We start from the raw sequence: 27,410 nt of genomic DNA, 5'->3' as shown, positions 1-27,410 counted from the left end.
TCTTTGAAGTTGACTAAGAATAGAAGGGGGATTAACATATTTACCCATGCAGATTCTCTTTGTGACTGTATGTGAGGCTAAATCATTTGGCAGTCATTTTTTAATTATCTGCTCAATGACCTGCACTCTCAATTTCGTTTCCACCTGCTTGTTTTTCCATGTAAATTATTACAGAGATCTAATAATAAGAAAAGAATAGTGATGTATGGCAGGAACTGGTGGATTGGCTGATATAATTTAGGCTGAGTAAAGCAGATGACTCTCATCTTTGTGTTATCTTTAACAGAAGATTATGCACACACACACACACAAAAAAATTCAACGCTGCTTCAAATTTCCTAGAAAGCTATCTCATAAACCACAGCAAGCAGTTTGTGGCTGCTATAAAAAAAATAGTTCATAAGACTGTGCGTGTGTTTGTGTGCGTATGTGTGTGGGTGCGTGCGTGGTTATGTGTTGGTCTGTCGTGTGCACGTGTCCGTGCGCGCTCACACGTCTGTAACTTAACATGCAGTGTTTATGGCCACATACGTACAGTATGCGTCATGCTGTGCTCTGAGGTTCACTGAGTCCATTTTGAAAAAGTTGGCAGTCACTTTAAGTGCAAATCAATACAAATTAGTCGCTTTTTGGAGTTTTTTTTCTGTCGAATCCAAACTAATATTCAAATTACTTTCACAAGGGGGCACTTGTTGCACTAAAGCAACTAAAGCTGGCCTCTGGGGGGCTTTTTAATGCTGAAAATATGCGAAATAATAATGATGCCACAATGAATATAACATTCAGTTGTTTATTTGTTTCATGTTTAGTAACTGTGAACTATACTCTCATAAGACAGTGAAGCACCGACATAAATAAATCATAAAGAAATAAATCCATAAAACACAGAAAATCATCAATTTCCCTGTAATCACTTGGCTCTCATTAAGCATGAATCAGTTACATACTTTGATATAATAACGCAAGTTTACATTATAGATTCGTGACAGCCTAAAACAGCAGGTAAATGTGTAAAAACCTGGCTAAACTCCAGTTTAGATGCGTTTATCACTGTATAGTTACTGTATAGTTGTGTGTCTACTTTTGGGAAAGTGTCAGCCTTTTAAATTTTAAATTTAATCAAGTTAACTGAAAGTTGTCTTGCATTGCCAGAGTAGAAGAAAGAGGGACAGGAGTGCAGCATGTTGCGTCTGGTCTATACAGAGGTAATGAAGTGAATTGCGTCAGTGGCGCATGCAGGGCAGGCTTGAAATGCGCCTGATCTGGCCAGGCGGATGAAAGTAGAGGCGCACTGTGGGGAGAGAGGAAAAAGTTCTCAACAAGGAGAGGCAGGACTACTCTTACGGAGCCCCTGCAGTCTCACTTTTTATGCCTCTAAAAGACTTTCCTTTCCATCTTTTTGCATTTTTGCTCTGCAACACTGCTATCGCGTTTCCGAGAGAGAAATCCTACTTTTGTACTTAAGTGAAAGCACCAGCACCATGGAGCTGCTCTGCCTCGAAATGGACACCATCATACGAGCTCGTCCCGATCCGAACCTCCTGTGCGATGACAGAGTCCTGCAGAGCTTGTTGACCATAGAAGAGAGGTTTCTACCCCAATATTCCTATTTCAAAGGCGTCCAGAAAGATATTCAACCGTTTATGAGGAGGATGGTCGCTACTTGGATGTTGGAGGTATACCGAAACACCGAGTGCTGACAAGTCTTATTATTTCCGTGCTCGACTTTAAAGCCTCCTGATTTGTTTCATTACTGTTTTACTGAGCGCTGTTTGCAATTTTCGGACGGTAGATAAGACCTATAGCTCTCATTTCCGACTGCTTATTCCTTATATTAACCAAATGTGTCGTTTTCTGTCATTTCTTACCATTTCTAAAGTCCGGTCATGTTGACCGTGCTTATGATACTGCGAGCTTCGATATGTGGGACACCCGAGAATTTCTTTTATATGCCTCACATGTTGTCTTTACAAGCTGCCTGTTGATTCTTTAATGTTATTATTTTAGATAGCCTGAATATTTCCATGCACACGTATGCACTCCCCAATGCAATGCTGCCCTGTGTGTTCTATCGCCATGTTGGTTTTTACAGGAGCGCTTGTGCTTTAAAGAGGACTTTACAGTGTCATAAACGCAATAACAGCGGTTAAAACCCATCGGCATTGACAGAGGAGGGTCTTGGTTGTCCGCTGAATATAGAAAGGATCACAAAAAGCGTTGCAAACATTTTAGGTATCTATTTTAAATGTCGGAAGGGCGAGGGCCTTATCTGTCGCTTTGCTCTTCCCCTCGTCGCAATGCCTCGCTCTGGAATTATGTTCGATTTTTGACACTTTGTCAAATATTTCTGATCAACATCTATCTGTAAACAATCTTGAGCCTTTTGGCTTTATTTTCATGTAAATATTGTCAGGTTCTGACCTACTGGAGATTTTTAATTAATTTTTGAAATAAATATATCGGGTCGGCGGTGACGCACACCAGACCTACCTCTTGCGACTTGCTTTTTATTTTGACATTTTATTCATATTTACCGTGAACAGATTTGGATATGAATTGTCGGGTATGATATGGAAAGCCCCCCTGAACATTATGGTGCGAAAAAAATCGGTCTAGACAATTTATTTATATTTTTAATTATTTTATGAAAATATGACGAATGAAAAAAAGTGTGTTTCCGTGTGCTGCGCTGTCGGGGTGGTTTTTTGGCTCGGCTGATTGTGACTTGAATTCATTTCTTAGTGAATGAACTGCAGGAATGCGACTCTATTGACAGTATGTGTCTGAGACTTAATTCATTCTTTGTAAAATAATCTATTTCGAATTAATTTATGATGTCGCAACCGATTAGGGCTGGGCGCAATTTCTTGGCCGGGCCCCAACTATGTGTGTCATTGAATTTATATGTGCTCTTTATGTGCTTAGTCTTTTGTTTCGTTATCACATGAAAGTTTTATATACATTTCAAGTGCTGGAAAATAAGTGAGGTCACTGCAGGGTGGGTTACTGATTCCAAATGCTGAACATTGCTGCATTGTCTGCTGTCTCTTTATTCAGGTTTGTGAAGAGCAGAAGTGCGAGGAAGAAGTTTTTCCTTTGGCCATGAACTACTTAGACAGATTTTTAGCCGTGGTACCCACCAAAAAGTGTAACCTGCAGCTGCTGGGAGCAGTGTGCATGTTTCTTGCATCCAAATTGAAGGAGACTCGTCCATTAACCGCAGAGAAGCTTTGCATCTACACAGATAACTCCATCAGACCCCAGGAACTGCTGGTAAGCAACAGTTGGTTCAGTACATTTCACAAAATTCACACTGACACCTCTGAGGATTCATGCTGTCATCATCAGCTGGTTGAAGCCAAACATAGCTTCATGACATATTTTGGCTTTTTTTTCTTTTCCTTTTTTTCATCATGTTTGCTTTGTGGAAACCAGTGTTTTATTTCTGTTGTTTTAAGGTATTGCTTGACTCAACACATGTCCATTTTAATTATACAGCCCACAATATCACACACTAAACACCAGGGCAGTTCTCCTTTCACTCAAGTTGTTGTGCAGTCTCCACTTTGGACTGCAGCGTCATCAAAGGTGCATGAAAACCGAAAGCCTCACAGTGGATTGTTCCACAAGGGCTCTCTTTACTGTACAAGACCCTCTGGGCTTTACAGTATCCATCCAGTCTGTGCAATGGTCTCCATCGCCATCTGGTGGCAGATATTTGCACAGAGCAACGAGGTCAGCTTGAACTGCAGCCAAACTTCTGACTCTGTTCCTGTCAGCGAGCAAGAGAGAGAGAGAGACAGAGAAATTCAAGTTTGCCTTTTACAGTTTAGCTTTCATCCAAAAATAACCGTAGATGCACACATTTCTGATATTATGTCATGCTGCGCTATTTCTGATTCGTACACATATTCAGAGCATAAATGTGGCATACAGTCACAACTATAAATATAGCTGATGCAGGAAAGATTCTGTGTCGTTTGCAGTGACATAATTTGTCATTTCCTTGTGTCCTATTTATAAGAAAAGGCCTGTTTGTCCTGATAATACCAGCTGTCTTCACCAGCACAAACCAATTAATTAACTCAGCTTCACATCAGATAAGTATTTCCCCACTGCTCTGTGGTGCTACATAAACATTCCTCAGTAAACAACAGCCAATCCCACCCATGTTGTGAAAGAGGCCACATATTATGATTCAGATGTGGCTGATGGTTGTAGGCCTGCCTCGCTGCTTGACTGGCGGCTCTACCCGCTGAGCTGATTGCTGCAGTATATGCAAGTTCCTGATGAGCTGCTCTCGGTTTTGTCGGTTTCTGATAATTTTCTGGAATGTATTTCTGCCTGAGAATATTTTCTCAGATTTAATTTCCCCTCTCCTCAGTGAAGGGCTCAATGGTCAGCTTATGATAGCTGTAGGTTTGACCAGTAAAGACAATTGTACATTTAAAAGAGAAAGTGCTGCACTGTCAGCCTGAGGTGGACTCATATAATGTGTATAATGCTGCACTCTGCAAGAAAACTCAGTCCGTTCTACCTTTATGTTCAGTCTGAAGACAAAGCCCTCAGTCCTTGAACTGGTTTGCTGAGGCCTCTTCAGTGTTTCTGTATAAGGCAGCATTTTGGCTGACATGCAGATACAGGAAACAGAGATCAGCTGCTCAGGGCATGTGATCGTTTTTTTTGTCCTCATCTTTGGTAACAATTTCTTGTAAAGAGAACCACAATGTTACAGAGAAGGTGTGACCAGAGGAAGGCAGTAGCAGAAGGAAGTGGGTGCCTGCCTGCCACTCTGTCAGCACTGAGCCTGTGTTGCAAGGGTTGTCACAGCTCTCGCTGTAGCCTTGAATCTTGCTCGCTGGAACTGATGGAAAAGGCTTTTGAGAGCAGAAGGCAGCCATGTTTCCATCAGAAGAGCAGCCACAGTCAACAAACCGCTGCTGAGCGTTGTGATTTGCATATGATCAAATAATTGAATCTTTGAGATACGCGGAGGAAGATGCCTTTCACCTTTAAATCAGAAGTGCTTCTGTTTGGTTTTTTTTGGTTTCCTCCTATATGAGTAACTGTGGGTATTTACAAACCCCCTGTTTAAAAACCCTTCCTCATCCCCGGCAACAAGGAGATCAGGAAACATTACAAGGCTGAAAAGGTCACTTTGATTAGAAAATTGCAGGCTGGTAGCAGGCTTAGTGGCAGCCATGTTGAATTGTCTCATGACTGAGTCCATGTGGTCTCTCTGGAGGAGAAAATGAGCAGCATCCGTGGTCCCAGTCACAAGGCTGCAGTCCGGAACCAAACCACGAAATTTTTTCCCAAATTAGTCACCAAATCTTCCGTTAATCACCTCCTCCTCTAGGAAGTGAAAGTAACAATACACCCTAAGAGACGAGAACACCACACCTAGTGTCCCCTCCAACTACACAGACACACACAGGCTAGCATGTGTCATCACACTTTGCCAAGAGATCCGCATAAAAATGATACGTGAACTTTAGAGCAGTGTACTCTGGTGAATCTGATGCTACAGTAAGGTGTTGAGTCATGTGTGATTCAGAGTCACAAATATGCAGTAAATTATTTGAAATAAAGTCTTAAACTTTATTTGGCATTTGACATTGTTTATATGAAGCTTAACATGGGCTTAGTGGACACATTTATTGATAAGCACCACATGGCTTTAAGAGAATTGTAATCACTCATTAATCATTACCTATTGCAACATGAAATGAAGGATTTTGTTTAAATGATTAGTAGAATGAGATAAGATACAAAAATGAAATACCGGTTTTTTGAAAGATTTCTTAAAATATTTTAACAAAACACAGCAGATTTATTGCTGATCCTGCCCAACACGCACAGCTTTCCTAGATACACGCACACACCCTCTCTCTCTCTCTCTCTCTCTCTCTCTCTCACACACACACACACACACACACACACACACACACAGTAGAACCTCTGGTGGGCCTCTTTAGGAAAGTCCCCAGATGCCAGACAGACAGACGGGGAGGGAGACAGTGTTGTGAGGTCACCTGGGTTGGTGGCGCTGCTGGTGTTTCTCTGTCCCAGGCCTGGCCAAGCAGACACTAACGTAACTAGATGAGTGCACTCAGTAGAGTGCAGATCTACGCCAGGTGTGTCTGAGGCCATGTATAGTCTCAGTTTTAGTGTAAAAGTATTGTAACCAAGTGTCTTCCTGGGTCCGCCTAACTGCATAAACTTAATTAGGTAACAATAAAAGGGAAGTCCAAACTTCTCAACTGTTATTTATTTAGAACACTTTGTTGTAACACACCACACAAAAAAACCCCACCCTACCACCCTCTCTCCTCCCTAACAAAGAAGAGTTGAATCTCACTCAGTTGTTCCTCTCGGCTCCCTTACAGTCAAGATGGTGGTGAAGCTAACAAAAATGAGGCTTTATTCATCTCGTATTGTGCCTAAATTTAGTAAATCATAACATATCGGGTAAGGAATTAATCTGCAGATGCTCCGGTTCAAGATGAGACCAAACTTTTCTATGGATTTCAATATTTTAGCCACAACAAAGGCCAAAATGTGGCCTGCAGCAGACTTGTTTTTAGCTTAGCCGATTGCCGGAAATGTCTTTTGTCGTAGTTGTTGATCACTTGCGGCCCCTACCGGCTGGTTAAGAGGAGTGAGGAGTTATAAAATAGGTTTTTCAACAATTGTGAATCACTGCAACCACGAGAGGTCCTTGAACACACAGTCATAAATGTGCACAAAAAATATTAGGTTGATGGGTCCAGTAGTATGCCAGATTAGTTGCCGACAGATATACACACACACACAGACACGGACACTCGGACACACACGACCAAACACATAATAATAACAATAATGCTCACCCTACATGCACTCCACACAGGGTCCCCACGGTGTCACACTCACACTTTGAGCCACAGTGTAACTGGCTGAGCAATTGCAGTAAAGTGCAGTGTTGTAGATGAGTGTAAGCTGCTTCACTATGTAAATACGTGGTTGTACTTTGTGTCATTTAATCATTCTCTGATCATCTGATCGTTCTCATTTTCTGTCATCGCTGACTCTACTCTCTTGTACTCTCTCTCTCTCTCTTTCTCTGCCTCTCTCTCCCCAGGAATGGGAACTGGTGGTGTTGGGGAAGTTGAAGTGGAACTTGGCAGCAGTGACACCGAACGACTTCATCGAGCACATTGTGAGGAGGCTGCCGCTGCCCGAGGATAAGCTGGCACTTATACGCAAACATGTCCAGACCTTCATCGCCCTCTGTGCCACAGGTAGGACACGACGAGAGCAGATGACACACACTTGTCAATATTTCTGTTTTACTGATGTCCTTCAGTACCAACACATGTTTATCCTTATCCTATTACTAACATGTTTATCCTGATGAATTACAATGTTTCATTGGGAAGACTGATCCAAAAGATGACCATACAAAGTGCAATGTAATCTTGATACTGTATCTTTTTTTTCGTTTTGGTGTTGCAAGTGATACTCATCATAGATTAGCTGCCAAGTAAAACCAAGCAATCAACATACTTTCTCATGTTGCAAAATATCTCTATCTGCACATTCTTCTTTTAATGCCGTATCAAAGCCCTCTTCTCTCAATAACATGCAGCAACAAATCTGTTCATAGGTGCGCTGTGGGCCAGTCATGGCCCGTCGTAACTTAAGTGAGATGCATTACCTCCAACCAGGTGCGGCGTTGTGGGTGGGCCTAACGGGCCTGGGCCCGCCCACTTGTACAACTGGCTCATCCTAAATTCCTGGGAGAACATATATTTCCTTAACTTTTATTTTTAATTATTGAAATTAACATTTAAATACACAATAAATACTAAAAAAAATGTTTCCCTTTCTAAAAAAAGTAAAAGACAACAGTTAAAGCCTGTTAAGTCCGCACACGAATGTCACGGTACGGAGGTTGTTCGGCAGCAGATTTGGTTTTTCATGTGTTTTTATTCAGGCTTTCACCCAGTGTTCTATGTTGGTTATGGTAACACATCAGTTTCCAGCTGTGTAGAATGTGTGTATCAATAGTTAAGAATGCAGATGCAGTCACTATCTAATTTCATAGCTGCAAATCCATTTTCTATTGAGACTAGAAGAACCTAGAAAACAGTGTAGGCAAGACGGGAGGTAGAGCTGAAAATTCCTGCCTGACTTGATTGCCTCTATATTGCCTTGAAAGCATAGAGCGTTTCTGTTGAGACAAGCTTATGAATTGACAACGCAGCGCACCGCTCTCTCTCTCTTGTTAAAAGTCGGTCTAGCTCACCCAGCAGTCGATCTCTCACTCTCCCTGCAATCAACTTCAAGAAATAATAATCCAGCCAGATCATCCAAACAAGATGGTTTTTCCTTAAATAGAATTCAAATGTCAGTGTTCTAAATGAATGAATGTGTTTGTCTACACAATCCACAGCGAAAAAATAAACATGATAGATAGGATACTATGTTTCATTTTCACACGATTTGAGCAATATACCCACATGTGCCACTTAAGTAAGCCACTTAAATACAAACTGGGGTGGGTAAATAAGAAGCAATCTCGAAATTAAAAAGTGTTATAATCAACCAGACGTGCCAGTCGCCTTCCACAGCATGATATCAGTGGTTTCTGTTTTAGCGAGACTACCAGTTGGAAACCGTCAAAGGAAGGCAAACAGTATTGACTTCTGTAATTAAAAGGCTCAGCCATAATTATTTTGGCCCAACCAAAATTGAAATCCTGGTGCCGGGCCTGCCTCCAATGCTAAAATATTCTGCCTAAGAAAAGCATGTGTCATGGAGGACATTTCAGCATTAGACTCTTAAGTCTGACGTCCATCATCTGTCTTCTCCCAGGCTGGTATCTGGTCATGTTTTAGAGGCGTATCAGTGGCTTCCAGAGCATCCAGTAACACTTCAAAGCAGATTCTGCCTGGTTGAGGGGCATTCCCATGTCGCACAGGGTCGAGAAGAGGAATGGACAGGGGTGGAGGCGGGCAGGCCATTGTCTTTCTGCTCTTGAGGTGAATTGTTCCCTCAAGATCAAACATCCAGCGAGTCGTGGGAGGGACGGGGAGTCTTTAACATGATCTGACGAGACAGTGAGATCGAGGCGGAGAAGATGCAGGAGGGAACAGGGGAGTTAGGGAAAGCCAGAGGAGTGTATTGTTTTTGCGCTGCCAATTCTAAGGCATGTCATGTTTTCATATCTCTTTCCCCTACCGCCTTCCTTCCCTCTTTCTCTCCCCCCTAACTTCTCACGCCTCCCCGCCCTACAGCTGGAGGACATGATAGCTTTCCCATGTTGAGATTCTCAAGGCAGGTTCCTCCTGTTTGCGTCACCTCCAACTCTACGTTCAAAGCCACGAGCAAGGCAGGGGGAGTGATACGAAACTAGCACCTCTACCGGTCCTAAACGTCCAATAAGGGTTTATATCAATATCAATGAGGAAAATCAGGCTGTTTGGAACTCCTTTTTTCTCTCTTTCTGGATGACCCCTGCCACCACCAGCTTCTTTTTCTGAAGGCCTCAAACAGGAATGCTAACTACCCCCCTTCATGGGAAACAGCTCCTTGTGTTGACATCATTCAGAGGAGTGTGTGTACAGTTGATGAATAGATACTAGGGAGGTGACAGGTATTTAAAACAGAAAGTGATGGAATCCCCCACACTGATTGTGCAATAGATACTATATGGTGTGAAAAGGCTAATTATTGCAAGGTTTTGGTGAAAAATACTTCTAGTTCTCCTCCTTTATGCCTCCTTTTACTTCCTACTCACTTATTATCTCTTGCTCTCTTCCTCGCTCCATCTCACCCTTACATCTCTCTCGCTCTATTTTGTGCCAGTGGATTAATGTGTGGAATGACAGCGTGTCAGTGATCAGACCTATTCCCAAAGCAACATTGTGAAAGACTCAGCATGCACTTTGTCCTTAATTGCTTCAATGAGGCAGTGGAAATAAATTTACGAGCCTCCTGGAGTCATCCTCCTGACATTGTGTTTTAGGAGAGAGACTTTCTGGAGATATAGCTCTGGATTAGCAACAGGCCATTTATCTGTGTATGCTCTCCTCAGACTTGTATCCAGGCAAACAGAGAGTGAGGGCAAGACAGAGGAAGAGAGAGCGCGAGTGAGTCAACAATTTGGTGCATCTGAAGATCTCTGGGAATTCGAAACCCCATTTGTGGAACGTTCCCAGCCGTAAATCTTGAGTTATCTGGTGAGAATCCTCCTTGAGACATCCTCTGAGCGGAGCTGAGAAGGTAAAGACACAGCAGAAGGAGGAGATCTCTCAGGAGGATTTACATTTGCAAGACAGTTGACAACGGGTCACCTGTGGCCTTCCTATTTCATACAGTCTCATTCAACCCACCACCCACCACTACTCCCACCACTGCTGCCCCTATACTGAAAAAGAAAACATGCATAAAACCATGGCTCGCTGTTTTCAAGGGAACAAGAGAGAGAGAAGAGGAGAAGTGGAGAATAAGGCCTCTCATTCCTAATGGCTCCTCTCTTTTGATGAAACAGTTCCGTTCGGGCCACTCGGTGGGATTTTGTCAGGTGGCGCAGGCTGGCTCTGTATTAATTAATAACATTGGCTGGTCCATTCAGGACTATGCAAATGGCTCGGGGGCTCAGCTAGAGGCTGGGAGAAAGGAGACAAAAGGCTTGGCCCTTACATTTCATATGCAGAGCCATGCGAGGGTCAGCGCTGCAGGGCCACTTGATAGGAAACACCAGCGTTTCCCTCAGGCAGGCCGCCGGATAATAGCCCAGAAACAAGCTCATTAAGGGAGATTATGAACCTCCATTCCTACACACAGACACCAAGCACTCCGAGCTTCCTCTTCTATTCTTATTCAATTGAGGTAAAGTGGGAGAATGGACGGGGTGCATGGGGCAGACAGATGCACCCCAACCTGTCTGCTGTGGTTATTGAGCTCCGTCTTCTTGCCATATTGGCAGGGATTATGGTCTATTTTTTTTTATACCAACTCCAATAGCCCTCGCTGTAATGGTATGCATGGAATGGTGACAATGGTCATAGAAGTTGATCAAAAGAAAAATCTGGATCAGGGCCAACAATGCCATCCAAGAGAGAGTCAATTGTCCCGGAGGACACAATGAAGATTTTGCTACAAGTTGGGATGTGAATAACGAGTAGTTCAAGTAACTGAGTACCAGTTTTTCTACCTGTGAACAGTATTTGATTACTTTTTTCCGGTGTGTGGAAGCATCTTTGGACTGTGAAGTTACTTGATGATTAACTGGTTAGTTCCCCCGACAGAAACTAATGATTCACTAGCTAACAGGCGTGAGAGGTGACAAGCTTTGCTGCACGGGTTCACTTTGCCTCGTGTATAATGTCCCTACTTATGGAGAGTGCAGAGTATATAAACTCCACCATGTATACATTTACTCACACCTGTGCCTGGATTAGGATTCATATACTCTGTACTCCAGACGTATACACTCCAGTATATTCCACTGTTTAGTTATACAGCGTCTAATCCATGAGTCAGTGCAAAGTTGGATGACATACTTGCATACGGTTCTTACGCTGTATTTCATTTTTATTTCAAAGTAATGGAGATATGCACAGAGGATCAGTAAATCTATCCAAAGATGTCTTCAGAGCCAAACAGATCTTGATTTTGTCTCCTGTATTCTTCACTGCTCTCAAAGTTGTGTACCTCAAATCCTGGAGGCTTTTTGGCTACACAGGAAGAGACAAGCTGTAGGCAAAAGTGGCCATTTTAATGCAGGAGTGCCCACTCAAATATTTTAAAATGATTCATAAGTCCTGTTTCGTCTTGGCTGTTACGTCTCACTGGTCCAGAGGCTGGAATGCTCATAGTAGCTTCCTCTCTAAGTAGCTGCAGCACGGAGAATCCCCTCCAGACTCAGCCCCTCATTCTAGAGATGAATGATTCATCTCAGATGTGGTCAATGAAATGCTCCTTACTGGTGTTTGTTTACATAAAACCCTCTTCATGTTTGATGAGTCAGAACCCAAACAAATTAGCCACCTCCTCCGACAAATTATCATCTCTCCACACACTCGACTGATGTGAGGAATCATGTCCGGTCCGACTGCATCGTCAACAGATGAAACAGGAAGAAGCTTCCTAACAGTATGCACCCAAAAATGTGACACACAGAGTGAATCATCGAGTGGCATGTCCTGAGTTCTCCCCTTTACTTTGCTGGTGTAATCAGCACCACACTATAAATACTGTGGCCAGCTGAGTCACACCAGGAACACAAAGAAGAGATTTTTGCTTTGGATGCAGCACATCATGCCACCAAAAAGCTTTAGAAATCTAAATCTTTTTAAACTCGCATGTTTATCTTGGAGGTCACGTAAACCACAAAGACTAATATTTGCAATTTGAAGAAAGTAAATGTTGATGGCAGCTAGTCTGACCTGAACATTTTTGTCATCACACCAGAGTGTCTCTCGGTCTGTCTCTTCATCTATACACACAACTGGTCCTCTGATCCAGTTTTTAATTACTTCTGCTAAGCTCCTTTTGTCCAAATCATATCAGCTACAGGGATAGACAGACAGAGGGAGAAAGCAAGGTTTAACTGCCTTCATAAACTGCTTTCATCCAAACAATAACAATGAAGAGAGACTTGACCAGTTCAACTGATACAGTCACCAATTCGTGCTCTTCCAGTGTGAAGAAAAGTGAACTATTCCGCATCGCACCCTCGATCCGATCCAAATCCGTGTGCTCCTCAGTTCGGACAATACCAGCGCCTCAAGGCTGCAGCTGTGACAGTGGAGATGATGGTGCAAGACTGAAAAGAACTGTCACAGGATGCTACAATTAAGAAGGAATTCTGTTTTCTGGCAAATGAACGGAAATCACAGTTTGAGCAGGCTGCATGACTCAGACTCTCCCAAGTTTTGTTTTTTGTTTGTCTCCGGAGTGACAGTCTGGAACAAGAAGTAATGGAATATGACAGATCGCAGTATCAAGTTATTGTTTCTTAATCAGTGATTACTCCTCATGTTCCATGTGGAAGAACTCCTAGAGCCCAGTCGGGAAGGTGTTGTTTTTGTTTGTGTGTCTAAAGAAGCTACACTAGGTGTACCGTCTGAGTAGCTCTCCACAGACCTTGCTTTGACTACCAGGCTGTGTTGCATTAGTGGTGAAACATACTGTCATGCCAATCCCAAAATTATGTTTGTTTTCGACCTTAATCAGTCAACAGGCCCTGAGCCCTCGTAATGCTACTCCTTTAATAAACAAGGTCAATAAGCGCTACACGTATAGAATACAAGACCCTGATTTATAGCACTGGAAAGAGAGGAGAGGGTGAAAAGGAGAGTTTGGGCTTTTTTTTTCTTTCTTTTTTTGGCTGTTGTTCAACTTTCCAACTTTAATTAATTTACAAGTTTAATGTGCATACTGTGCATTGCAGCCACCCAGGAGGAGTGGGCCATGTAGGGCAGCAGACTGTGTGACCAGAGGCCTGAGGATGAAGTTTCAGGGGGTAGGAACACGGAGGAATGGAGACGAGGGGGCACAGGGAGGAGAAAGGGCCATTGAAGGGGGTGAGAGGCGTGCAGGCCAGGCCAGCCAGCCGCTGCTCACAGGGAGCTTTCCATCGCAGGCGTCCCCACTCAGCTACATACACTGTTTATCCTCAACATGAATATCAATGAGGGCCTCCTAAAATACGGCCATTCTTCCCCCCACATGCAGCAGCCACCAGGCCAGAGTGTCAGCCCGCATCGGCTGCACGCGCGCGTCCTTGTTCTGCTACAGACCTGTCTTGTCTTGAGTGCGAAAAATCAGCTTGCTGCCCACTGCCCGCCACTCAGCTCTCCCACAAACCTATGTCTGTGCTGCGTGTGTGTGTGTGTGTGTGTGTGTGTCACCCTGCATCTTAAAGCATGCAGGCATCGGTGCATTGTTTCTTGCTTGCGTCTCTGAGGTGTCTACCTCCTCGCCTGTCAGTCAGCGCTCACTGCACACGTACAGTAAATCCATGTATGCCTTTGTTCTTTTACCCCTCTGTAGAAAGTTGTGCTCTTACAGCAGTGATGTAATGCTGAGAGGCTTTGTGTGCTCTTTCCTCTTGGCTCGAGGTAGCCTTTAATAAATCGCCCCTTGGCAGAGGCCCAGCGGCTAACACAGGGGTGTATAATAAGTTCATTTATTTGTCAACACTGAGCCCACAAGATGAGAAAGCGCCTGGCTGTGCATGTTAAAAAGGCAGTGAGGGGCTGCCTTTACAGCTATCAAAGGGCCTACCTCTTTGATTCCAGATTTTTTTTTAAAAAAGAAGGAAGAAAAATCTCCTTCAGAGCCATCGCACACAGTTTGCTTTGCAATTGAATATGGCAATATGTTAATGTGCAGTCTGTTTCTATGCCCCCACTGCCCACTCCTCCAGCCCATAGGTGGCCCAGGAACAGAGGCATACTTGTGGGGGGGGGTTGATGGGAGGCAGGAGGTGAGGGTCGCTGGAGGGCGAGTCTTTTCTTCTTCCAAACTCTCACAAGGGTCTGGACACAGACTTGAGAGTGATGTGCAACGGAGTTGTCTACCCCCTCTCCTCTCCCACCACGCCCACCACCTTCCCTTCTTTTCTCCTTGTTGCCTTGTCGCCATACCGTCCATCCCTCCTTCTTCATCCTTCTCCCCCCATCGACCCCCTGTCCCCCCATCCAGCCACATTCTTTGTCCAGCCTGTCTCGCTGAATTGGTATCAGCAGAGAGGGGATGGATGCTGTGTCTCTCAATTGGGTGAAATGAGGTGATGACTCTGGACAATGGAGTCACACTCTTCTGCCTTCCCTCTTGCTGGCCCGCCACTCTATTAATATGCTAAAAGATAGGAGGGCCGCCAATGCAAACCACTGCCTGTTGTAGCAACAAAGACTGGGGCATGTGTGCCATTCACTGGCCCCATCTAAGCAGGCCATGTGTTGTCCAAAAAGAAAGGTAGAAGTTGAGCAAGACATAAAGAGAGAATAGAGAAAGGAGTGTGTGTGTGTGTGTGTGTGTGTGTGTGTGTGTGTGTGTGTGTGTGTGTGCGTGCATGCGTGTGTGTTTTTATGTGTGTGTCTCTGTTTGTGAAGAGAAAAACTCTCTCTCCCCGTCTGTCTGTCCCCCTTGCTCTCTCTCTCTCCCTGTATGCCAGTTGCCTTGCCTTTTCGGGCTTCTGGCCCGTTCACAAGCTGTCTCATTTGCATTATGAATGACAGTGAGGGGAGCTAACAAGGTTATTGGTCTTTGAGACGCACGCCTGTGACCACACGTGGAAAAAGGACCTACAGCAGTGAGCATTGGCAGAGGCACTGAGCCTCTTTATTCCTCCCTTTCCAAGCGCTATGGGGCTTTTTTCAGCGAGCACACGATTTACTCAGGAGATGGAAGAAAAGGGGCCGGGCTGGGGAAAGGGGGACTGGGGCGGGGAGTGGGTGAGGGTGGTTGCTTTTCAGCTCCTTTACAAGCCAAGTGAACCCTCATTATCCAGGCCCCTGGTCATTAGTGAGCGCTGCGTTCAGGCCCCGTGCAATAGAAGGATTATTTATTAGCTGACTGCTAGATCACCAGATCATATTGTCTCTGGGAGGGACGTGTCTGTACCCTTTTTGTTGAACGTATGAATTGAAAAGTGCAATTTAGAAACTGCAGGTGAATAAAGAATTCTTTGGTAAATCAACTGTTTTTGCCATTAATCCACCTAACTAAAGATTTTAACTATAAATGCTTCTTCGTCATTTATCTAGAATATTATATCATTTACTAGTTAGTAACACTGAAGACACATGAACTCAATAAGTGTTTCTTCCTCTAACAGATTTCAGATTCGCCATGTACCCTCCCTCCATGATTGCCACAGGAAGTGTGGGGGCAGCGATCTGCGGCCTACAGCTGGATTCAGCTGACCAGTCACAGTGGGGCGACAGTCTGACAGACCTGCTGGCCAAAATCACAAATACAGAAGTGGTGAGTTTGTTTTCTACTTCTCTGTCACATCTAGAACACTCATTGCAACATGGGTGAGATCTTTCTTACTTTTTATCTTAAAAAAACAAAAAATTTATTTTATTTTTAAACACTGAATTTCTAAGAGCTTAAAACTTCCTTTCGGAAAATTTGGGGATGTTTCTGAGTAATATTTGTATGAGGAGTAAAAGTTAGTATCTGCAGAAATCAGTCAGGTTTTCAAGTGTTTAGTACAATTAGTACGATATAATAACTACAATTATTACAGTAACTCGGTGATTCAGTGCTGAATCAACTGCTGCCGTAGTAGGAAGCTTTTCATCTCTTCACACAGATTATATCTCCAGCGAAGTGTCACAATTAACTCATTTGATTACCACTGAATCACAGTTTTACTGTGAACAAGCGAATGTATTTTTTTTTCTACCAGACTTACTACTACTCTGAGGGAAAATATCTCTGTTATTTATGTCAAAAGTCAAGAATGCCACATGCTTGTTGAGGTTGTGTGTTTGCCACAGACAGTAGCTGAAATGTTGAAATGTCACACTCATATTTGGCTTCTTCACTGGGATTTGGTTTCCCATAAACCCATTTTTGGGAGCTTGCATCAGTTTCGGTGCAGACTCCGTCATACACTTGACTGGACTTTAAGGTAGCGTGTGGCAGGTTTCTTTTCCTTTCCCTCAGTTCGGTCCGGCTGCTCGGGGCCCCCTCGTATAAAGAATCCTCTAAATCGAGCCAGGTTGAGAGCATATACAGTATGCTCTGTCGCTGACAGGAATGCTGGCCAGGCCATTGTGTGGCTGTCTGGGTACAGTGAATGTTGCGGTGGTGGATGAGTTGAGTCCAAACACATGCAGGGCCTCTACTGACTCTGTGATGCCTGGCTTTCATCACACAGATGGGAGAAGGCTTCAGCTCTCTATAGCTCACCGCAGGCATGGGTAGGTGGGCAGAACTGTAGAGGGTAAGGAGAGTAAGACTGTGAGATAATAAGTGAAGCTATTAAGTTATTCTTTATTAGTCCCTGTGGGGAACTTAGTCTTCTGCATTTGACCCATCCTAACTATTCAGGAGCAGTGGGCAGCCACAGAGCAGCGCTCAGGGACCAACTCCAGTACTGAGGCCACTGCCTTGGCAGCAGTGCTCCTAATACCAAATATGATGAAAAATGCTTATGGATAGTAAAAGCTGACTTAATTTAAACATGAACATTTGAGTTCATGTGTGCACACTGCACAGGGAGCAGATCAAAGGGCGTGACACTGATCCCAGGCCTCAGCCCTGGTATGTTAAATTCTGTCCCAAAAGGAGGCAAAGGAGGAGGAGGTGGTGGAAGAAAGCTGTTGAAGTGTGAAAAGGACACTGAGGGGGTGTCATGCCTCCCTCGCGACAATCAGCCCTCTCTCGTCTCCTCCTATGGTCCATAATGCATCGCTGCTGGAAAGCATGGCTCCCTCTGGTGCGAGCTGTGTGAAGTCTCGCTCAGCAGCTGAGGAAAAACAAATAGCTGGCCTCAGCAGCACAGGGCCTCAGTGTGTTTAGGCTGCAAGGTCTTAGACTTGAGGGAATTAAGTCGCTCTGTGTCTCTGTGATCAACCCCTCACATTCCTGGGTTCAGACAAGCCATGGCTCGCAGTAAACACAGGAGGCAAAGCAGAGGGCACCCTTCCTAATTCAACATATATGAGGGGCTTTAGTATAAACTGCTAAGAAGCCAGCCAAAAGTAAACACATTGAGTATCTTTTGGTTTATAAAGTTACTTAAGAACTTAGGTCAGACTTGTGCACCACTTGTGATACAACATATAAAACATAGTGTCATGGCAGATGCCCAGTAGTAGTTGTCACTGCTAATATGTTGCTTCAGTGCGTCTCACACTGTTTGTCACTATAGAGCATTTAGACTTTCACACACTCAAAAAGAGGAAATGGTGATCATTGGCCGTGTCATTTTAACACTTACCCTACCTTCTTTTCCCAAAAGTTGAACCACTTTATACGTCAATTCAACACCCAAGGGACACCTCAACCTGAGTTTTGACTGTAGTCATTAGGGTGGTGGTTTGAACCTGAGTCTAAAAGTGTACACATAACATACTGTATTTGGTTTTGGCCGGCAGTGTAGATGCTCAGCAAGATGGTAGAGCAGCGTCTCGTAGCCAGTGAGCCAAAGAGCCAGGCAAAATATGAAGGGAAAGCAAGTTTCGCCAACCTCTGCAGCTGCTGCTGCCAACAGCATCATGGCCAACGCCACCCCCCTGGCACCCTGCTGGCATCTGTGGTATCCAGAAGCTGTGGTTTTCCAGTGGAAATATGATAGGGCCAAGTCACCATCTTGGGCCACTGGAAGAATGTGTGTAGCCTCACATACACCTGGTGTGGCCAAGAGGGGCTCCCTGTAAGGGACAGGAGACAGGGCTTTGAGTCTGGGAGCCAGGTCACAATGTCCAGAGAGAAAATATGAACTTTGTGCAAATATGTTGAGTTGGGACACAGATCAGTTGTGATTCCTCTGAATTGCACAGGTCATCTGTAGTGACAGTAAAACACAAAATTTAGACAAATAGACAAACATCCGAGGACTACAGTCTAATATAAAGGCCAAGTGTGAGGAGCTCCGCTTTATTCTTGAATGATTAAAACAGGAAATAGAGGTTAAAGAACTGCAAGGGTTTAAGACCACTACTTCCTAGATTTTATTGTTTTGACACTCATTTTCTCTCAGTCTCTCATTCATCTTTTTTTTTCCAGTCAGGGACACATACTAAGACACCGGAAACACATTTTCCCATTTCTCCCTTTCTTCCTGTTTTCATTCCTCTTTTTTTTATCACTATGGTTTCCACTGTGGCCTAACTATCACAGAGATGGTCTCATGTAAGTTGCACGCATGCAGTTGGCTGCTGTATTTGAGATAAAAAATGTGACTTTTTGGAGGAATTCACCAGTAACCAAAATGCTTGCAACAAAGATGCATTTATTAGGAAAGATTATCTCTATTAACACAGCCTGTGGCGTCACTGCTTGCGGTGTTTCGGCATGCAGGCTAAAGAAAGAGAAAGGTCACATTTTCTATTGTAACTTGTGGAAATTCGAGTCATGTGGTGACTCCTTATTTCCAGTGTCAGCCTCCGGATATTTTGTTTTAAGATTCCCTGAGATCCGTAGTGTGTGTCATCAGTGTGTGTCTGCCTGTGTGTTTGTTTCAGCTGTCTGACCACCGAGTCCTCCCAGAGTAGCTAACACTGTCTTGTGTGGTACAGTCAGCAGTTAAAAGACATTCCATGGCTTCACACATTTCTTCCTTTTGGTTTTGTCTGTCTGCACGACTTCCCCCTACCGCCAGTGTCACAAAGGCCGCCCAGGAATAATGTGCATGCCTTGATTTGTCAGAAACACAGATTGTTGCAGTATGATGTATGTTTGAGGTGGGGCAGATGGAGAACTTTAACGACAAGGGAGGATCTGAGATGTTCTTGTGTTTTCTGGGTTGAGGCTGCAAAATAAGATGCTTCAGTAAAGAACTGTACCTCCCATGGCCCAGTTATTCAGTGCTGTTGGCCCCCTCAGTGTCCAAGTACCTAGAGCCTCTCTGAAAACAGTATTGGTGTTTCCAGTAGTCACATATTGAAGTCATTAAAGTTTCTCAAATAAAGCCCATGGGGCTTGGCATGGGATTCGAACTGCCGCTCTAAAGAGCGGCAAAGATGGGGGGAGAATGTCTTTTAAGAAGTGAAGGCGTGCATTCTTGCGGTAAGACACAGGCAGTTCCTTTACATGTTCTGTGCTTTACTTAATTTTCTCACAGGAATTGAGATTTTATGACCAATGGGGCACATGTTGATGGGAAGATTTTGTGTGTGTGTGTGAGTGTGCACACGCCCATGTTAGCGGCCAACCTCTGGAGGAGATTAAGGGACAGCACTGGTCGGGTTTCCTCCACGTCAGACCCATTGCTGGGGGAAACGTTCTCCCAGAGGCACCCAGCCCAGATCAGTCCAACCTCCTCAACATCAAATCAGTCTTCATGGACTGTGACCCAAAAAAACTCACTTGGACTAATCATTGGTTGATGCTGGAGAACTCAAAATAAAAAAGATGTCAAGGCAAGGAATTACTTCATGCATACTTCAGATATCAGCAACCCCCCCTGTAGGCTGAGTCATTTTGTCAGAGGTCCTGTGAGTTTTTAGTCTTCCTCTTCACCATAACATTGTCCATAAGTACAACACTTCAACAAATTACCATTTAGTTTTGAAAGTAGGGTCAGAATTCAGAAACATGTGTAACTTCCCCTTGACAACACGGTGCATGTCTCGCCCTGTATTGTGTCACGCTGTTTGACCTTTGACACTGTGACCTTTTGTCACTCAGCCATGCACAGCTCTCAAAGAGCAATTCTGATGTGAGCAAGATCTTAGATCTCATTTTTTCGAGGCCCAGCGGCACCAGAAGCTATAACACAGGTTCAAACTGTGGCCCATCAGGTTTAAATTAGCTGTAAATTTCTAAAGAATGTTTCCCCGCTCCACAAGCGGTACACTTTCACCCATCCCTCCGGCCATGGGGCGCTCTCAGTCATGTTTCCCACAGACGCCTGGTGCTTTAAGGCAGGGGGTTAAGTATGTGTGTGTGCGCGTTGGCTTCGGTTGTGGTACAGCATTTCACCACCAGAGGTCAGTGTTAACTTTCTCTATCAGTTCTTTCAGACAGGAGCTCTCATATTAGTTTGTGGTATTGCAGCAGTGTGTTCTTGCTTTAATGACTGTCATCGCTGTTCGTCACCACACAACAGTTTGACCTCCCTCTGATGCTCTTGCTAACAACCCATTCAGCACTTCTCTAACTTACCCCTCTCAGCCTCCCTGACTTCTCCCCTTCCCAAGTTAGTTGCTCTCTCTTCCTGCACTGCGCTGTCCGCTCTGTCAACCATCCATCAGGGAAGGATATGAGGGCTCAGCGCTGTTGAGAGGCTCCTCTCCCAGGTGGATTCTCAGATTGCCGCGGCGGGCCTTTGATGGTGAAAGGCGAGCCGGCCGGGTCTCACATGGATCCCCTGCAGGCAGGCAGGCACACAGACTGGCTCTCGTTAAAAAAGCACCACCTTTGTGTTCCCACAGGAGGTGGATGTAATTAACATAGCTTTAGTACTACCTGTGTTTTCAGCCGCCGTTGTCAAGGCTACTTCTGTTTGGGTTTCGTGTGTGTTTGGGAATGGCGGAGGTGGTAGGGATAGGTGGGTGGTTGGATGGGGGAGGCAGTAGGGTGCGTGTGTGTATGTGTGTGTGCGTGCTTATGTGTTTACGTGCACATGAGCACTATAGGGGTGGTGTTCAGTGCACAACCCTGGTGGGCTGATGTAATACTTGGGTCTGGTCCGTGTCTTTGCTCAGCCTTGGCGGTAGCTGGAGCTGCTAGAAAGTCAGTGGTCATTTAAAACCCCTGGCCTATGCTGCTCAGAGGCCCCTCTGCTGCCACATCAGGGGCCCCTGTTTCCCATGCACTGACTATAGTTTTCAGATTTCTCTTGTTACTTACAATGATAGTTGTGATAACCAATTTCTCCACTGAGCAACACTGGCACTGTCTCTTAATTAGGACTGAACTGCAGGATGAAATGCAAGCTGAACAACCAGTAACTGTGACAGCAGCTGCTCTACTCACCTGTGGAAAACATTTGTTGGCTTGTCTGACTTCTATTTGCCAAATAACTCACCCAGATGTCAAATCCCAGATGTCAAATCTTAAACCTTGTAGTCTTACTTTCTTTAATAGACAAATTCTGCTATTATGACGAGATAATTCATGTTTTCAGAAGTGTCAACCAATGCAGACGGTTCAGTAAAGTTTAGCTGACTAAAATGACATGTTTTTCCCTGCCCCCCTCTTATTAGCAGATTAAAAGGAATATATTTTTACAGCTTGTTCTCCCTCTCTTGATGCATTGCAGGATGTTCTCAAAGAGTGCCAGGAGCAGATCGAGCGCGTGTTGGTGAGCAGCCTGCGTGAGGGGCGGCAGCAGCAACAGCAGCAGCAGCAGACACAGAGAGGCCCCAGCGGCAAAGGCCTGGATGAGCTGGATCAATCCTCCACCCCGACAGATGTCCGCGATGTCAACTTGTGAACCACCAGAGGGCGTCATTGCACAGGATTTACAGAAAAAAAAAAGAATCATGAAAAAAACCTCAATTTTCTTAAAAGCAGAAAAAAAGAACAAAAGAACAAAAAATGTTAAAAACACAAGCCCTTTAAAAGAAAAAGAACAATGCTTGCTAGTTTTTTTGTAGATTTTCTGTTCTTCAAGTCAAAAACACCTGCCCACGAAATAGATTTTCTATGATGTTCGAGTCTAAAAGCAACAAATTTGATACAAGATGAAGCTCTGTGGTGCCTTGGATATACAGAAGGGAAGCCAATCATATTTGCATTCTGCCTTGTATAGTATGATCTTTAAGTTATATTTTAACCATAGCTTGATAATGAGGCTGTTATGGTAGCAGTTGTGGAAACCATTCAGAAATTGCATACGTGGGATCACAGCGGGGCTTTTTTCTCTGTTTTGCTTTATATGAGTATTATCACTATTACATTCAAGACTGGTCGAAGAGGGGACTCATGTTCGAGCTCCTCGACCATCAGAAGGTCCACACTTGTGTTGAGGATGAGACAGAGGAAGCCTTGAGAACAGTATGCTAAACGTTGAAAGGTTGGTGGGTCCCAATTCCAGGGAAGAGACGGGATTATAATAATTATTCGTAGTATTAGTAATTATTATTATTATTATTAATATTATTATTGGATATATTTTGGAACTGAGTAGTCGAGATCAATAAGCTCCTTTTGTCAGGCTGCTTGTGTGTGTCAGTTTGTAGATGCAGTGTGCCTCCGTGTGTGTGTGTGCGTGTTTGTGTGTGTGTGTGTGTGTGTGTGCGTGTGTGGTCTGAATGCTACATGTGATCCTGTATCTATATTAGCAGTGTGCATTCTAAGGTGTGAGGCACTTGAGCAAAGTAGTAGACTTATGGTGTTATGTTAAAAGACTATGGAGCAAGCCGAGGCTACACATACTTTGTCCATCAGTATAACAGGGCATCTATGCTATATCACTGCCTTCATGCATTAACAGTGTACATGGTCCATTGTTGGCCAACAATTAACTCATGTGTATGGACTATGAGTGAAACAGAAAAGTCAAAGGGGCTTTCACGTAGAGCCCCTCATCTTTCTAAGAGCATTTTGCCTGAGGTGTCTCACCTCAGACTCAGAGGTCATGTGAGGTGTTTGATAATTACTGCCATTCTGTTAATGAAATATTACCAGATACTTTGCTCTTTTTCACGTTGTTACAATATGGTGTTTCCTTAGTTGTGAAAGGCTGCTTTGAGTCTGGACAGAGCAGTAATGACCTCTCACGTGTGCAGCATGTATGGCACATGTGAAAACAGGAGAGGACAATGTCTTGAAGAAAGTAAGGCAGTGCTTTTTAAAGTCTGGAGGATGTTAGAGTCCTCTGTAATAATTAGCAGGGAGGGGACAGGGTGTGATGTGGAAAGAATTGGAGAGAGAGGGACAGTTTGCAACTAAGAAGCCACTGTGGAACTGTGGAAGGCACACAAGTGCACGGCACAGGATGGTAGGACAGAGAGGATTTTAGTGGTGCAGGAGCATGCTGCTGTGTAGGAGACGAGGATGATGTACAGCCAGTGGCTGGAAGATGATAATGAACAAAAGACACCCAAAGGCCTCACAATAAAACTTTGATATCTGCATATTTGGGTGGAATCAACATTAATTTCTCATAATGGATGTCTACAGTGACAAAGCTAAGTGAACAAAAACATTTTGGGTTTCCATTTACATGGAAATTAAATGAGGAACAAAGACTGTACGCTGCCAGATCATGTGAGGATGAACTTTCTTGGGGGGGTTTAGAGGAGTACAAGATGATAAAATACTGTCAATGCATCTGGAGTCCCACATAGGGTTGTTTTCAGCTCCCCTATATGATTTCAATGGCAAAGCACTTTGAGAACATGCTCCCCAGGAGATAAATAAAATGAAAATGCGTCGGGTGGTGATTGGAGGTTAATAGATGTTTTCTTTTTTTCCTTGTTAGCTTTTTCTTTGGTTTACTTTGTAGGGCTGGTTTCCCAATCGTCAGACATACCCTTGTCAAGCAAGAGTCAAACAAAATAAGCTTTCCACAACTTGAGATGAGAGGACATTCCGATCAAAAAAAAACATTCCTATTCAAGCAAAGTGCAAGTTGATGGGGAGTCTGACCGTTTCCAGAGAATTTGAACGAATACAAAACGCTGATATGAATTGGAAAATGCCTACACCCACAGTTCACTGATCCATGAGCTCTGTTTTATTTTATTTACATTGTCAAGAAATGAATGATTTGTTTTACTTGAATTTTTATTTCTATTTATCTGCATCACAGCCACAGATAGTCACACAGGGCGGCGATGAGCTACAAGGAAGGGTGGTCATAACATCCAATATTTGCACATGTTCTTCAGAGGGCAATGAGGTTTGCATCGTTAAACAGAACAGAGCTTTTGTTCGAAACCACCTTAACTGATGTGTATCGCAGTGGTTGGTCAGTTTTTGTTTTGTTTTGTTTTTTTTGGTGCTGGCTTGAAATTGCAAAATGTTAAACATTGTGTTGTTTAGGCCTATTGTCTGTCAGTCAACACATCAGTCCCCTTTGAGCTTTGCTGCTTCAAATCATTGGCAAAGGGGGTTCATCAGCCAGACAGACATCAGCACAAAACAAGAGACAGATGATTTTTTTTTTTTTCTTTATTGTTTTGTTTTAATGGGACACACGGCTTTGCCACAGCAAGGTGTCTTTCACTTGTGCTTGAGTTTTTCATGACAGTATGTGACTTTGCTGAGTGTATGTTTGTCAGTCTGAAAAAAAAAAATTGCGGGGATCCAATGTTTTAGTGATGTTTTTTAGTAAAACCGGGCAATTTAATGACACATTTGCCAAACATCCCCTTTTGAATATTTGATGTGACCCTTCATTTTTGCCTCTGTTTGCCTGATGTAAGCTCTCTCCCAAACTTAATGGTTGTGATTTTTCTTTCCTGCAATTTATTGTTGCATGTGTTATATATTGAGACCACATTTTCAATTTGTGTTTGATATATTTTATGGGGTGACCAGACCCACAAAAGGGTTTTTCTAAGATTTAGAGATACTGTATTCCAAAGTGAAGAGAGGACAGAGGAGGAGGTGTGAAGACATCAAGAAAAAAGTGTCAATATTTTTATTGAGTTATTGTTGTCTTTTTGCGCTGCTAAAAGCTATGAATTTGTTTCATTTATACAAAAAAATAACATTACCTAGTTGTGATGTGTCACTTGAGTGTGCTGCTATTTTATAAACATTTGTATTATAATATAATTATTTTACTGCTTAAGAGATACATTCAGAAAAACGAAGTAGATGGTGATAGAAGAACATGAAATGAGTATTCGACTGGAAATGTTCTTTGTACAGTTTGACAGTTTGCTTAGATAGCATGTCTCCTTTCCCCCCTTTTTTATCTATTTTGCTCTATTTCTTCAGTCACATTCTGCATCAGTGGTATTTCCTATACCTCAGGATTACTGGACAAATATAAAAAACAACACACAAACAAATTCATCATCTATACCTCTGCAGTTAGGGAGCCTGGAACAGAGAAGAAAGAGTACAGTGGGGGAGGAAAAGAGCAACGACAAATTAGCATTTTTGTGGAAGATTCCCACTGCTTTAGTGGAGAAACAACTTCGTCAGTGAGATGGAAATGTGCAAGGCTTACACTTGGACTTAACCTATACTGGAGGTGGGAGGGGGGCACAACGGAATCACAACATTTTCTTGGGGTGTTTATACCATAAATAGTTCAAGCATGTTCATTTTTGTTCATGTTGGTGCTACATCTGACTTGTTGTGTGCAAGGGAGGGAAAAACAGCATTCCTATATGATGGCCAAAGTACAGTCCTCGCTTTGTACAACCACAATCACTCTGAATGTCAGTAAATATGGATTCTGTATGTGAGAAAGATATGTTTTGGTCTGAAATATTGTGTGTGTGCACCATTGTAACTGCCACAAAATAATGGGTTGAGTTGCACCTGTCATAACCAACCATAAATATTCTGATATCTTGAAGTTTCAATGGTGCAGATTTCCCTTTGAGTTGCCCCCTCCCCCCCTCCACTATAACTCATATCATGTACCTCAAATGTCTGTTGCACAACCTCTGTTCAATAAACTTCTGCTTTAAAGGGTGTGACACCACATCAGCTCACTGGTATTTCCCACGCCTCTAGTTTGTGTGTGTGTGTGTGTGTGTGTGTGTGTGTGTGTGTGTGTGTGTGTGTGTGTGTGTGTGTGTGTGTGTGTGTGTGAACAGACTCAGTAAGAATACTGCAGAGCAAAGTTCAGCGGCACCAATCGCATTACTTGATAGCTACACAAAGCAATCATGGCGAATGTGGGACACTTTTGTTCTGTCCAAAATATAAGGAAGAACAGTTATAAACACCCTCTGCTACATGTTTACACACAGCAAAAATGGGGTGTATTGATTGTGCAGTCCAGTAAATCTTCCACCAAAAAGGAAGTAAATACACTGTTCAGAAAAAATGACTGACCACAGTTTTTAAGTCCCTGCTGTGTACTGAGAAATAGAAATGTGATGGAGATCTTATGGTCAGAACAACTAAAGCCTAGGGAACTGAAAAGTGCATATTAACTGCAAAAACTAAAACAGGCTGTCAGCTTTCTTCTGCACTCCTCATTCATTGTGGTCATGATAACTGCAGAGGGATAGAAGGGTGGCTAGAAGGACACTAAGCTCCCATGTAGCACTGGCTGGACCAAAGAAAAATGTCTGGACTACTGTCATAAATATTATAAAGCCAAAAGACATGTACAGCAAGGGAAAATGTCGACCTACGCCCTCTAGTGGCTGCATTCCTCAAAGAGCAGAATGACATATATGGTGAAAACATTAAATGCTAGAATGGTTATTGGTTTTAAGTACTTCTGGCCACAAACAACAGACTGTTTTAGCCCAAAATAAGTCTGTTTTTTTTTCTTCAAAATCTATGTAAAAACTATGTAAAATCTATGTAAATATCACTGCGTTTTAGCTCGTAATCCCTAAAAATAATACTTGTGAGTTGTGAGCAATCACAGAGTGATTTTCCTTCAGTTGAAGAATTCTTAGAGGCCTGAAGAGATGACTGTATTTAGTATTTCCCATGTGAAAAAAACAAGATTGTGGGACCACTGAAAGTTTTCTTGGGACCCCCGAATTGGGAACCACTGGTCTAGATGTCCCATTATAAATAATTTTCGGGCAATACTATGTTTTTACACCAGGGAATTAGATTAGTTAGATCATACAGACACT

At 43.4% G+C, this 27,410-nt stretch overlaps 1 protein-coding gene across 1 annotated transcript; it reads left to right on the top strand.

The window, feature by feature from the left end:
- Window positions 1–1,092: 1,092 nt before the first annotated feature.
- On the top strand, window positions 1,093–26,300 carry ccnd2a (cyclin D2, a). Its single transcript, XM_044356162.1, has 5 exons — window positions 1,093–1,676; window positions 3,058–3,273; window positions 7,124–7,283; window positions 15,836–15,984; window positions 21,941–26,300. Exons 1-5 carry the CDS (start codon window positions 1,275–1,277, stop codon window positions 22,112–22,114), a joined length of 1,101 nt encoding a protein of 366 aa, XP_044212097.1. The 5' UTR covers window positions 1,093–1,274; the 3' UTR covers window positions 22,115–26,300.
- Window positions 26,301–27,410: the final 1,110 nt, after the last annotated feature.

The sequence above is a fragment of the Thunnus albacares genome, chromosome 7 (genome assembly GCF_914725855.1).
Source record: "Thunnus albacares chromosome 7, fThuAlb1.1, whole genome shotgun sequence".
NCBI classification, from domain to species: Eukaryota; Metazoa; Chordata; class Actinopteri; order Scombriformes; family Scombridae; genus Thunnus; species Thunnus albacares.
Note: the sequence above shows the minus strand (reverse complement) of the source record. Positions and strands in the feature narration are given on the sequence as shown.